This window comes from Salmo salar, chromosome ssa24, assembly GCF_905237065.1.
Source record: "Salmo salar chromosome ssa24, Ssal_v3.1, whole genome shotgun sequence".
Classification (NCBI taxonomy): domain Eukaryota; kingdom Metazoa; phylum Chordata; class Actinopteri; order Salmoniformes; family Salmonidae; genus Salmo; species Salmo salar.
Window position 1 is genome coordinate 39,551,533 of NC_059465.1, and position 14,331 is coordinate 39,565,863.

The 14,331-nt window shown below is 40.1% G+C and overlaps 1 protein-coding gene across 3 annotated transcripts in view; it reads right to left on the minus strand.

The window, feature by feature from the left end:
* spef2 (sperm flagellar 2) overlaps positions 1–14,331 on the minus strand; it is a 63,659-nt gene that overhangs the window by 30,165 nt on the left and 19,163 nt on the right. For 2 of the 3 annotated variants that reach the window (XM_045706893.1, XM_014172649.2), the window contains exons 17-21: positions 10,131–10,248; positions 9,485–9,639; positions 9,157–9,330; positions 8,880–8,954; positions 8,511–8,650 (exon numbers count right to left, since the gene is read on the minus strand). In XM_045706893.1, the coding sequence (XP_045562849.1) occupies positions 8,511–8,650; positions 8,880–8,954; positions 9,157–9,330; positions 9,485–9,639; positions 10,131–10,248 (662 nt within the window). The remainder of the gene's footprint in view (positions 1–8,510; positions 8,651–8,879; positions 8,955–9,156; positions 9,331–9,484; positions 9,640–10,130; positions 10,249–14,331) is intronic. The other variant, XM_045706892.1, reaches the window with a different exon arrangement.

Sequence of the window (14,331 nt, forward strand, 5' to 3'; positions counted from 1 at the left end):
TGACTGAGAGCTAATGAGACTATACATTCTGACAGAGCTAATGAGATTATACATTCTGACTGAGAGCTAATGAGACTATGCATTCTGACTGAGAGCTAATGAGATTATACATTCTGACTGAGAGCTAATGAGAATATGCATTCTGACTGAGAGCTAATGAGATTATACATTCTGACTGAGAGCTAATGAGATTATACATTCTGACTGAGAGCTAATGAGACTATACATTCTGACTGAGAGCTAATAAGATTATACATTCTGACTGAGAGCTAATGAGATTATACATTCTGACTGAGAGCTAATGAGATTATACATTCTGACTGAGAGCTAATGAGACTATGATATCTGACTGAGAGCTAATGAGACTATGATTTCTGACTGAGAGCTAATGAGATTATACATTCTGACTGAGAGCTAATGAGACTATGCATTCTGACTGAGAGCTAATGAGACTATACATTCTGACTGGGAACTAATGAAACTATGATTTCTGACTGAGAGCTAATGAGACTATGCATTCTGACTGAGAGCTAATGAGACTATGCATTCTGACTGAGAGCTAATGAGATGATACATTCTGACTGAGAGCTAATGAGATGATACATTCTGACTGAGAGCTAATGAGATTATACATTCTGACTGAGAGCTAATGAGATTATACATTCTGACAGAGCTAATGAGACTATGATTTCTGACTGAGAGCTAATGAGATTATACATTCTGACAGAGCTAATGAGACTATGATTTCTGACTGAGAGCTAATGAGATTATGCATTCTGACTGAGAGCTAATGAGACTATGCATTCTGACTGAGAGCTAATGAGACTATACATTCTGACTGAGAACTAATGAAACTATGATTTCTGACTGAGAGCTAATGAGACTATGCATTCAGACTTAGAGCTAATGAGACTATGCATTCTGACTGAGAGCTAATGAGACTATGCATTCTGACTGAGAGCTAATGAGACTATGCATTCTGACTGAGAGCTAATGAGACTATGCATTCTGACTGAGAGCTAATGAGACTATACATTCTGACTGAGAGCTAATGAGATTATACATTCTGACTGAGAGCTAATGAGACTATACATTCTGACAGAGCTAATGAGATTATACATTCTGACTGAGAGCTAATGAGATTATGCATTCTGACTGAGAGCTAATGAGATGATACATTCTGACAGAGAGCTAATGAGATTATACATTCTGACTGAGAGCTAATGAGATTATACATTCTGACAGAGCTAATGAGATTATACATTCTGACTGAGAGCTAATGAGACTATGATTTCTGACTGAGAGCTAATGAGATTATACATTCTGACTGAGAGCTAATGAGACTATAAATTCTGACTGAGAACTAATGAAACTATGATTTCTGACTGAGAGCTAATGAGACTATGCATTCTGACAGAGCTAATGAGACTATACATTCTGACTGAGAGCTAATGAGATTATGATTTCTGACTGAGAGCTAATGAGACTATGCATTCTGACTGAGAGCTAATGAGACTATGCATTCTGACTGAGAGCTAATGAGACTATGCATTCTGACTGAGAGCTAATGAGACTATGCATTCTGACTGAGAGCTAATGAGACTATACATTCTGACAGAGCTAATGAGACTATGCATTCTGACTGAGAGCTAATGAGACTATGCATTCTGACTGAGAGCTAATGAGACTATACATTCTGACAGAGCTAATGAGACTATGCATTCTGACAGAGCTAATGAGACTATGCATTCTGACTGAGAGCTAATGAGATTATACATTCTGACTGAGAGCTAATGAGACTATGCATTCTGACTGAGAGCTAATGAGACTATGCATTCTGACTGAGAGCTAATGAGATTATACATTCTGACTGAGAGCTAATGAGATTATACATTCTGACTGAGAGCTAATGAGACTATACATTCTGACTGAGAGCTAATGAGATTATACATTCTGACTGAGAGCTAATGAGATTATACATTCTGACTGAGAGCTAATGAGATTATACATTCTGACTGAGAGCTAATGAGACTATGATATCTGACTGAGAGCTAATGAGACTATGATTTCTGACTGAGAGCTAATGAGATTATACATTCTGACTGAGAGCTAATGAGACTATGCATTCTGACTGAGAGCTAATGAGACTATACATTCTGACTGGGAACTAATGAAACTATGATTTCTGACTGAGAGCTAATGAGACTATGCATTCTGACTGAGAGCTAATGAGACTATGCATTCTGACTGAGAGCTAATGAGATGATACATTCTGACTGAGAGCTAATGAGATGATACATTCTGACTGAGAGCTAATGAGATTATACATTCTGACTGAGAGCTAATGAGATTATGCATTCTGACTGAGAGCTAATGAGATGATACATTCTGACAGAGCTAATGAGATTATGATTTCTGACTGAGAGCTAATGAGACTATGCATTCTAACTGAGAGCTAATGAGACTATGCATTCAGACTGAGAGTTAATGAGACTATGCATTCTGACAGAGCTAATGAGACTATGCATTCTGACTGAGAGCTAATGAGATTATACATTCTGACTGAGAGCTAATGAGATTATACATTCTGACTGAGAGCTAATGAGACTATGCATTCTGACTGAGAGCTAATGAGATTATACATTCTGATTGAGAGCTAATGAGACTATGCATTCTGACTGAGAGCTAATGAGATTATACATTCTGCCTGAGAGCTAATGAGATTATACATTCTGACTGAGAGCTAATGAGATTATACATTCTGACTGAGAGCTAATGAGATTATACATTCTGACAGAGCTAATGAGATTGTGATTTCTGACTGAGAGCTAATGAGACTATGCATTCTGACAGAGCTAATGAGACTATGCATTCTGACAGAGCTAATGAGACAATGCATTCTGACAGAGCTAATGAGACTATGCATTCTGACTGAGAGCTAATGAGACTATGCATTCTGACTGAGCTAAATAGACTATGCATTCTGACAGAGCTAATGAGACTATACATTCTGACTGAGAGCTAATGAGATTATACATTCTGACAGAGCTAATGAGACTATGCATTCTGACTGAGAGCTAATGAGATTATACATTCTGACTGAGAGCTAATGAGATTATACATTCTGACTGAGAGCTAATGAGATTATACATTCTGACTGAGAGCTAATGAGATTGTGATTTCTGACTGAGAGCTAATGAGACTACGCATTCTGACAGAGCTAATGAGACTATGCATTCTGACAGAGCTAATGAGACTATGCATTCTGACAGAGCTAATGAGACAATGCATTCTGACTGAGAGCTAATGAGACTATGCATTCTGACTGAGAGCTAATGAGACTATGCATTCTGACTGAGCTAAATAGACTATGCATTCTGACAGAGCTAATGAGACTATACATTCTGACTGAGAGCTAATGAGATTATACATTCTGACAGAGAGCTAATGAGATTATACATTCTGAATGAGAGCTAATGACATTATACATTCTGACAGAGCTAATGAGACTATGATTTCTGACTGAGAGCTAATGAGATTATGCATTCTGACTGAGAGCTAATGAGACTATGCATTCTGACTGAGAGCTAATGAGACTATACATTCTGACTGAGAACTAATGAAACTATGATTTCTGACTGAGAGCTAATGAGACTATGCATTCTGACTTAGAGCTAATGAGACTATGCATTCTGACTGAGAGCTAATGAGACTATGCATTCTGACTGAGAGCTAATGAGACTATACATTCTGACTGAGAGCTAATGAGACTATACATTCTGACTGAGAGCTAATGAGATTATACATTCTGACTGAGAGCTAATGAGACTATACATTCTGACAGAGCTAATGAGATTATACATTCTGACTGAGAGCTAATGAGATTATGCATTCTGACTGAGAGCTAATGAGATGATACATTCTGACAGAGCTAATGAGACTATACATTCTGACAGAGCTAATGAGACTATACATTCTGACTGAGAGCTAATGAGATTATGATTTCTGACTGAGAGCTAATGAGATTATACATTCTGACTGAGAGCTAATGAGATTATACATTCTGACTGAGAGCTAATGAGATTATACATTCTGACTGAGAGCTAATGAGACTATGATTTCTGACTGAGAGCTAATGAGATTATACATTCTGACTGAGAGCTAATGAGACTATAAATTCTGACTGAGAGCTAATGAAACTATGATTTCTGACTGAGAGCTAATGAGACTATGCATTCTGACTGAGAGCTAATGAGATGATACATTCTGACAGAGATAATGAGACTATACATTCTGACTGAGAGCTAATGAGATTATGATTTCTGACTGAGAGCTAATGAGACTATGCATTCTGACTGAGAGCTAATGAGACTATGCATTCTGACTGAGAGCTAATGAGACTATGCATTCTGACTGAGAGCTAATGAGACTGTGCATTCTGACTGAGAGCTAATGAGACTATGCATTCTGACTGAGAGCTAATGAGACTATGCATTCTGACTGAGAGCTAATGAGACTATACATTCTGACAGAGCTAATGAGACTATGCATTCTGACTGAGAGCTAATGAGACTATGCATTCTGACTGAGAGCTAATGAGATTATGCATTCTGACTGAGAGCTAATGAGATGATACATTCTGACAGAGCTAATGAGACTATACATTCTGACTGAGAGCTAATGAGATTATGATTTCTGACTGAGAGCTAATGAGATTATACATTCTGACTGAGAGCTAATGAGATTATACATTCTGACTGAGAGCTAATGAGATTATACATTCTGACTGAGAGCTAATGAGATTATACATTCTGACTGAGAGCTAATGAGACTATGATTTCTGACTGAGAGCTAATGAGATTATACATTCTGACTGAGAGCTAATGAGACTATAAATTCTGACTGAGAACTAATGAAACTATGATTTCTGACTGAGAGCTAATGAGACTATGCATTCTGACTGAGAGCTAATGAGACTATGCATTCTGACTGAGAGCTAATGAGACTATACATTCTGACTGAGAACTAATGAAACTATGATTTCTGACTGAGAGCTAATGAGACTATGCATTCTGACTTAGAGCTAATGAGACTATGCATTCTGACTGAGAGCTAATGAGACTATGCATTCTGACTGAGAGCTAATGAGACTATACATTCTGACTGAGAGCTAATGAGACTATACATTCTGACTGAGAGCTAATGAGACTATACATTCTGACTGAGAGCTAATGAGACTATACATTCTGACAGAGAGCTAATGAGACTATACATTCTGACAGAGCTAATGAGATTATACATTCTGACTGAGAGCTAATGAGATTATGCATTCTGACTGAGAGCTAATGAGATGATACATTCTGACAGAGCTAATGAGACTATACATTCTGACTGAGAGCTAATGAGATTATGATTTCTGACTGAGAGCTAATGAGATTATGATTTCTGACTGAGAGCTAATGAGATTATACATTCTGACTGAGAGCTAATGAGATTATACATTCTGACTGAGAGCTAATGAGATTATACATTCTGACTGAGAGGTAATGAGATTATACATTCTGACTGAGAGCTAATGAGACTATGATTGCTGACTGAGAGCTAATGAGATTATACATTCTGACTGAGAGCTAATGAGACTATAAATTCTGACTGAGAACTAATGAAACTATGATTTCTGACTGAGAGCTAATGAGACTATGCATTCTGACTGAGAGCTAATGAGACTATGCATTCTGACTGAGAGCTAATGAGATGATACATTCTGACTGAGAGCTAATGAGATGATACATTCTGACTGAGAGCTAATGAGATTATACATTCTGACTGAGAGCTAATGAGATTATGCATTCTGACTGAGAGCTAATGAGATGATACATTCTGACATTCTGACAGAGCTAATGAGATTATGATTTCTGACTGAGAGCTAATGAGACTATGCATTCTAACTGAGAGCTAATGAGACTATGCATTCAGACTGAGAGTTAATGAGACTATGCATTCTGACAGAGCTAATGAGACTATGCATTCTGACTGAGAGCTAATGAGACTATGCATTCTGACTGAGAGCTAATGAGATTATACATTCTGATTGAGAGCTAATGAGACTATGCATTCTGACTGAGAGCTAATGAGATTATACATTCTGACTGAGAGCTAATGAGACTATGCATTCTGACTGAGAGCTAATGAGATTATGCATTCTGACTGAGAGCTAATGAGATTATACATTCTGACAGAGCTAATGAGATTATACATTCTGACAGAGCTAATGAGACTATACATTCTGACTGAGAGCCTATGAGACTATACATTCTGACTGAGAGCTAATGAGATTATACATTCTGACTGAGAGCTAATGAGATTATGCATTCTGACTGAGAGCTAATGAGATGATACATTCTGACAGAGCTAATGAGATTATGATTTCTGACTGAGAGCTAATGAGACTATACATTCTGACTGAGAGCTAATGAGATTATACATTCTGACTGAGAGCTAATGAGACTATACATTCTGACAGAGCTAATGAGATTATACATTCTGACTGAGAGCTAATGAGATTATGCATTCTGACTGAGAGCTAATGAGATGATACATTCTGACAGAGCTAATGAGACTATACATTCTGACTGAGAGCTAATGAGATTATACATTCTGACTGAGAGCTAATGAGATTATACATTCTGACTGAGAGCTAATGAGATTATACATTCTGACTGAGAGCTAATGAGATTATACATTCTGACTGAGAGCTAATGAGACTATGATTTCTGACTGAGAGCTAATGAGACTATGCATTCTGACTGAGAGCTAATGAGATGATACATTCTGACATTCTGACAGAGCTAATGAGACTATACATTCTGACTGAGAGCTAATGAGATTATGATTTCTGACTGAGAGCTAATGAGACTATGCATTCTGACTGAGAGCTAATGAGACTATGCATTCTGACTGAGAGCTAATGAGACTATACATTCTGACAGAGCTAATGAGACTATGCATTCTGACTGAGAGCTAATGAGACTATGCATTCTGACTGAGAGCTAATGAGACTATACATTCTGACAGAGCTAATGAGACTATGCATTCTGACTGAGAGCTAATGAGATTATACATTCTGACTGAGAGCTAATGAGACTATGCATTCTGACTGAGAGCTAATGAGACTATGCATTCTGACTGAGAGCTAATGAGACTATACATTCTGACAGAGCTAATGAGATTATACATTCTGACAGAGCTAATGAGACTATGCATTCTGACTGAAAGCTAATGAGATTATACATTCTGACTGAGAGCTAATGAGATTATACATTCTGACTGAGAGCTAATGAGACTATACATTCTGACAGAGCTAATGAGACCATGCATTCTGACTGAGAGCTAATGAGACTATGCATTCTGACAGAGCTAATGAGACTATGCATTCTGACTGAGAGCTAATGAGACTATACATTCTGACAGAGCTAATGAGACTATGCATTCTGACTGAGAGCTAATGAGATTATGATTTCTGACTGAGAGCTAATGAGACTATGCATTCTGACTGAGAGCTAATGAGACTATGCATTCTGACTGAGAGCTAATGAGACTATGCATTCTGACAGAGCTAATGAGACTATGCATTCTGACTGAGAGCTAATGAGATTATACATTCTGACTGAGAGCTAATGAGACTATGCATTCTGACAGAGAGCTAATGAGATTATGATTTCTGACAGAGCTAATGAGATTATGATTTCTGACAGAGAGCTAATGAGATTATACATTCTGACAGAGCTAATGAGACTATGCATTCTGACTGAGAGCTAATGAGATTATACATTCTGACTGAGAGCTAATGAGATTATACATTCTGACTGAGAGCTAATGAGATTATGCATTCTGACTGAGAGCTAATGAGATGATACATTCTGACAGAGCTAATGAGACTATACATTCTGACTGAGAGCTAATGAGATTATGATTTCTGACTGAGAGCTAATGAGACTATACATTCTGACTGAGAGCTAATGAGACTATACATTCTGACAGAGCTAATGAGACCATGCATTCTGACTGAGAGCTAATGAGATTATGATTTCTGACTGAGAGCTAATGAGATTATACATTCTGACAGAGCTAATGAGATTATGATTTCTGACTGAGAGCTAATGAGACTCTTCATTCTGACTGAGAGCTAATGAGATTATGATTTCTGACTGAGAGCTATTGAGATTATACATTCTGACTGAGAGCTAATGAGACTGTACATTCTGACTGAGAGCTAATGAGACTGTACATTCTGACTGAGAGCTAATGGGAAGAGAAAAAGCCCATGCAAACCTATAATGGTTATCTTGTCTTCCACCAGTATGCACCAGTACAGGGTAAAGTTCCCCCTAGGTACAGATCTAGGATCAGCTTCTGTTTTTCCCAATCCTAACCTTAACCACTAGTGGGGAAATTGCACAACTGATCCAAGATTAGCATCTATAGGAAACAACACCCTACTCCTACTGTACCTTGGGAAGGGGCTCGTCCACGTACACCCAGTGTGCAGTTCCAGGGGTGGGATCAAGGGGCTCTGTAGGACTGGTGTTCCCACCATGGGAATTCTCATAGGAGGCTATGGACAACTTCCTAGAACGCCCCACAGCTCCTCCTGGAAGCAATGGGAAAAAGGGATATTTTATTTGATTTTTTAAAGGAGCGGGGCAGTCCCACTCTCATATTAATTGTTTATTGGATCGGATATAGAAAGGAAAATGAGTGTCTTCCAAAGACCCTAGGCCACCATACCTCTTTTTTTAATGTGGTTTAAAAACAATGTGAGAGCAACTGTTGTTTGTTGTAGAATGTTACTAATAGCTAGGCTGATATCAGTAATGGACCTGATCCAGACTTGGACAGCTTACGATGGACATCTTTCCCTTCGGATGTGTTCTTCTCGACGTTGCTCTGTGAACCTACAGAATGGAACAGAACTGTTTGACGATATGGTTCTCTTGTCTTAGTTTGTTTCAATCTGTCCCAAATGGTACCCTATGCCTTATATAGTGAACAACTTTCTTTTTTTTTTTTACCAGGGCCCATAGGACTCTGGTCAAAAGTAGTGCACAATGTAGGGAATAGGGTGCCATTTAATACACTACGTGGTTGTTAGCCGACCTTTGGGGGAACGAGAGTTGGACTTGGAGCTGGAGCATTTCACAGCTGGAGTCAGGCCCTCCTGGGTGAGGGTGGAGGTGGACTCAGTGGGAGCTGGGACTGCAACCGGAGTTACCTGGACGAGAGCAGTTGAGACCGCTGGTGCCTTCCCACTGTCCAAAACAACTTCCTCACCTGGTGGGTCAAAATAATTACACATAGAACAACTTTAGATACAGTAGGCATCTCACTGGGCAATTTTAGAGTCAAAGTAGCATTAAGTCAAATCTCCCATTTTGGAGAATTAATATCTTATCTTAAAATCAACCATTCCCTTAGTGGTCTGTACCTTTTTCTGACTGCATCATGGCCTGGTACAGGATGGATTCCACTTTTCTAAAGAGCATGTCCTCCGACATCTCAGCATTCAGTCTCATCAGAATGTTCTGTTTACCAGAGAACCACTTCTCCAGCTTGGGCCAGGTATCCTGGAAGGCTGTGATCCTGCAGTGATAATAACAAAGGCACTATTCATTAGCGCACACCATAGCTAAATGTTTTGCAATGGAAAAAAATAGTGTTTGTTATTGGACAAATTAAGGTGGGTCCCTCCCCGTTTTGGCCTGTTTTGCTTCTGTTTGGTTCCTAGTGAATACACTCAATGTGTGAAGAGAACAATGGTGTGTCAGTGGGCTAGTTTAAAAGTTCAAAGACACACTCAGAGCCCTGAAAATCACTTACAACAATGTTAGATGAGATGATGTACTCAATAATAAGACCTGGGTTCAAATAGTATTTATTTTTCTTTCAAACCAGTTAGCTCTATTCGATTGTTCTTGACTGGCACAATGGCACCAACGGAGTCGTCCCAAAAGTGTAATGCTCACCCACTTTGTCACCTAAGGCAGTCTCGATCGAAGGCTCAAATTATTCGAAGGAAAACAAATACTATTTGAACCCAGATCTGCATCTTGTGGTCATCGTACTAACTGTACCTGTGCTGGATCTGTCTCTTCTCCAGGCTCTTGTCCCTGGCGATGACAACATTGTGCTCTCTACCTGGGGCACAGCACTCCTCACCAGCCCCAGCCGGGCCAGAGCTCTCCTCCTCATCTACAAACACAGTACGTCTGTGTCATTCATTATAAACATGCAACTCATTTGACATGTGGAGAGTGTTGAGAGCAGGGGTGGACAACTCCAGTCCTCGAGGGCCTGATTGGTGTCACACTTTTTCTCCATCCCTAGCAAACACAGCTGATTAATCACATTACATTCTAAACTGAAGATCATGATTAGGTGATTATTGGAGTCAGGTGTGTTAGCTGGGGCTGGGGCAAAACTGTGACACCAATCAAGCGCTCAAGGACTGGAATTGCCCATCCCTGGTCAAAGGCTTCAAGTTCTTCGGTGTCCACATCACTGAGGATTTAACATGGTCCTCTCACACCAGAACAGTCGTGAAGGCACGGCAACGCCTCTTCTCCCTCAGGAGGCTGAAACGATTTGGTATCCTCAGGAACTTTTACAGTTGCACTATCGACAGCATCCTGACTGGTTGTATCGCCATCTGGTATGGTAACTGCAATGCCCATGACCAGAAGGCTCTACAGAGTGTGGTGCGGATGGCCCAGCGCATCACTCGGGGCGAGGTCCCTGCCATCCAGGACATACAGTGCATTCGGAAAGTACACCACACTCACCACACCCTTGACTTTTTCCACATTTTGTTACGTTACAGCATTGTTCTAAAATTGATTAAATAGTTTATTCCCCTCGTCAATCTACACACAATACCCCATAATGATGAAGCAAAAACAGGTTTTGACATTTGTACAAATTTATTCAAAATAAAAACCTGAAATATGACATTTACATACATTTTCAGACCCTTTACTCAGTACTTTGTTGAAGCACCTTTAGCAGCGATTATAGCCTCGAGTCTTCTCGGCTGTGACGCTACAAGCTTGGCACACCTATTTTTGGGGAGTTTCTCATTCTGCTTAGGGTCGTTGTCCTGTTGGAAAGTGAACCTTCACCCCAGTCTGATGTCCTGAGTGCTTTGGAGCAGGTTTTCATCAAGGATCTCTATGCACTTTGCTCCGTTCATATCTCCCTCGATCCTAACTAGCATCCCAGTCCCTGCCACTGAAAAACATCCCCACAGCATGATGCTGCCACCACATTTCACTGTAGGGATGGTGCCAGGTTTCCTCCAGACGTGACGCTTGACATTCAGGCCAAAGAGTTCAATCTTGGTTTCATCAGACCAGAGAATCTTGTTTCTCATGGTCTGAGAATCCTTCTGGTGCCTTTTGGAAAACTCCAAGTGGGCTGTCATGTGCCTTTTACTGAGGAGTGGCTTCCGTTTGGCCACTCTACTATAAAGGCCTAAGTGCTGCAGAGATTGTTGTCCTTCTAAGCTTCTCCTATCTCCACAGAGGAACTCTGGAGCTCTGTCTGAGTGACCATTGGGTTCTTGGTCACCTCCCTGACCAAGGGCTTTCTCCCCTGATTACTCAGTTTGGTCAGACAGCCAGCTCTAGGAAGAGTCTTGGTGGTTCCAAACTTCTTCCATTTAAGAATGATGGACGCCACTGTGTTCTTGGGGACCTTCTATGCTGCAGAAACTTTTTGGTACCCTTCCCCAGATCTGTGCCTCGACACAATCCTGTCACGGAGCTCTACGAGCAATTCCTTTGACCTCATGGCTTGGTTTTTGCTCTGACATGCACTGTCAACTGTGGGACCTTAAATAGACAGGTGTGTGCCTTTCCAAATTATGTCCAATCAATTGAATTTACCACAGGTGGACTCCAATCAAGTTGTAGAAACAGCTCAAGGATGATCAATGGAAACGGGTTTCACCTGAGTTCAATATCGAGTCTCATAGCAAAGGGTCTGAATACTTGTGTAAAGGTATTTCTGTTTTTTATTTTTCATAAATGTGCTATTTTTTTCTAATAACCTGTTTGTTCGCTTTGTCATTATGGGGTATTGTGATGTCATTATGGGGTATTGTGTGTAGATTTATAAGGGATTCTTTTTAATCAATTTTAGAACAAAGCTGTAAAGCAACAAAATGTGTAAAAAGTCAAAGGGGTCTGAATACTTTCCGAATGCACTGTACATGCCAGGCGGTGTCTGAGAAAGGACTGAAAAAATGCCAAGGACTCCAGCCACCCAAGACATGGACTGTTCTCCATGCTCACGTCCAGCAGGCGGTACTGGTGCATCAGGGCTCAGACCAACAGACTCCTAAACAGCAAAACAGACTCCTAAACAGCTTCAATGCCCTGAACATAAGACTGTTAAATGGCTAACAACTAGTGCTCTCCCTCTCCCACAGACTATCCATACTGACCCTATGCCCATCCCCAGGTCTCTACCCACTCAGACACAACCTACGCTGCAGCTAAAATGATTATTGATTCAATGTGTTACTCCTCTAAACTGCTGTCCATTGATTATTGATTGCCATTACCATTAGTATCTATCTATTTATCCTGCTACTGGTCACGATTACTCCTGTTTACATTTATATATTACCATTAGTATCTATCTACTTATCCTGCTACTGGTCACTATTACTCATGTTTAGATTGACACTGAACAAAAATATGAACGCAACAATTTCAGAGATTTTACTGAGTTACAGTTCATATAAGCAAATCAGTCAATTGAAATAAATAAATGAGGCCTAAATCTATGGGTTTCACATGACTTGGAATACAGATATGCATCTGTTGGTCACAGATACCTTAAAAAAAGGTAGGGGTGTGTATCAGAAAACCAGTCAGTATCTGGTGTGACCACCATTTGCCTCATGCAGTGTGACACATCTTCGCATAGAGTTGATCAAGCTGTTGATTGTGGCCTGTGGAATGTTGTCAAACCCCTCTTGGCTGTGTGAAGTTGCTGGATATTGGCGGGAAATGGAACACGCTGTCATACATGTCTATTCAGAGCATCCCAAACATGCTCAATGGGTGACATGTCTGGTGAGTATACATGTCATGGAAGAACCGGACCATTTTCAGCTTCCAGGAATTGTGTACTGATCCTTGTGACATGTGCATTATCTTGCTGAAACATGAGGTGATGGCGGCAGATAAATGGCACCACAAGGGGCCTCAGGATCTCGTTACGGTATCTCTGTGCATTCAAATTTCCATCAATAAAATGCAATTGTGTTCATTCTCCATAGCTTATGCCTGCTCATACCATAACCCCACCGCCACCATGGGGCACTCTGTTCACAACGTTGACATCAGCAAACCGCTCGCCCACATAACGCCATACACGCTGTCTGCAATCTGCCCGGTACAGGTGAAACCGGGATTCATCCGTGAAGAGCACACTTGTCCAGTGTGCCAGTGGCCATCGAAGGTGAGTATCTGCTCGCTGAAGTCAGTTACAACGCCCAACTGCATTCAGGTCAAGACGTTGGTGAGGACGACGAGCACGCCGATGAGCTTCCCTGAGATGGTTTCTGACAGTTATTGCAGAAATGTTTCGGTTGTGCAAACCCACAGTTTCATCAGCTGTCCGGGTGGCTGGTCTCAGACGATCCTGCAGATGAAGAAGCCATATGTGGAGGTCCTGGGCTGAACATTTTAGATTGGCCTTTAATTATCCCCAGCACAAGGTGCACCTGTGTAATGATCATACTGTTTAATCAGCTTCTTGATATGCCACACCTGTCAGGTGGATCCATTATCTTAGAAAAGGAAAAATGACAAGGATGTAAACAAATTTGTGTACACCATTTTAATAAGCTTTTTGTGCTTATGGAAAATGGCTGTGATTTTTTTTTCAGCTCATGAAACATGGGACAAACACTTTACATGTTGCGCTTATATTTTTGTTCAGTGTGTTCTGACTATAAAAATATTATATTATTATCTATATTATTACTATTATCTGCATTATTACTATCTATAGTATTATCTATATTATTACTATCTATATTATTACTATCTATATTATTACTATCACTGCATTGTTGGGAAAGAGATCCCAAGATAAACATTTCACTGTACTGTTATACACCTGTTGTATCCTGTACTGTTATACACCTGTTATATCCTGTACTGTTATACACCTGTTGTATCCTGTACTGTTATACACCTGTTGTATCCTGTACTGTTATATCCTGTACTGTTATACACCTGTTATATCCTGTACTGTTATACA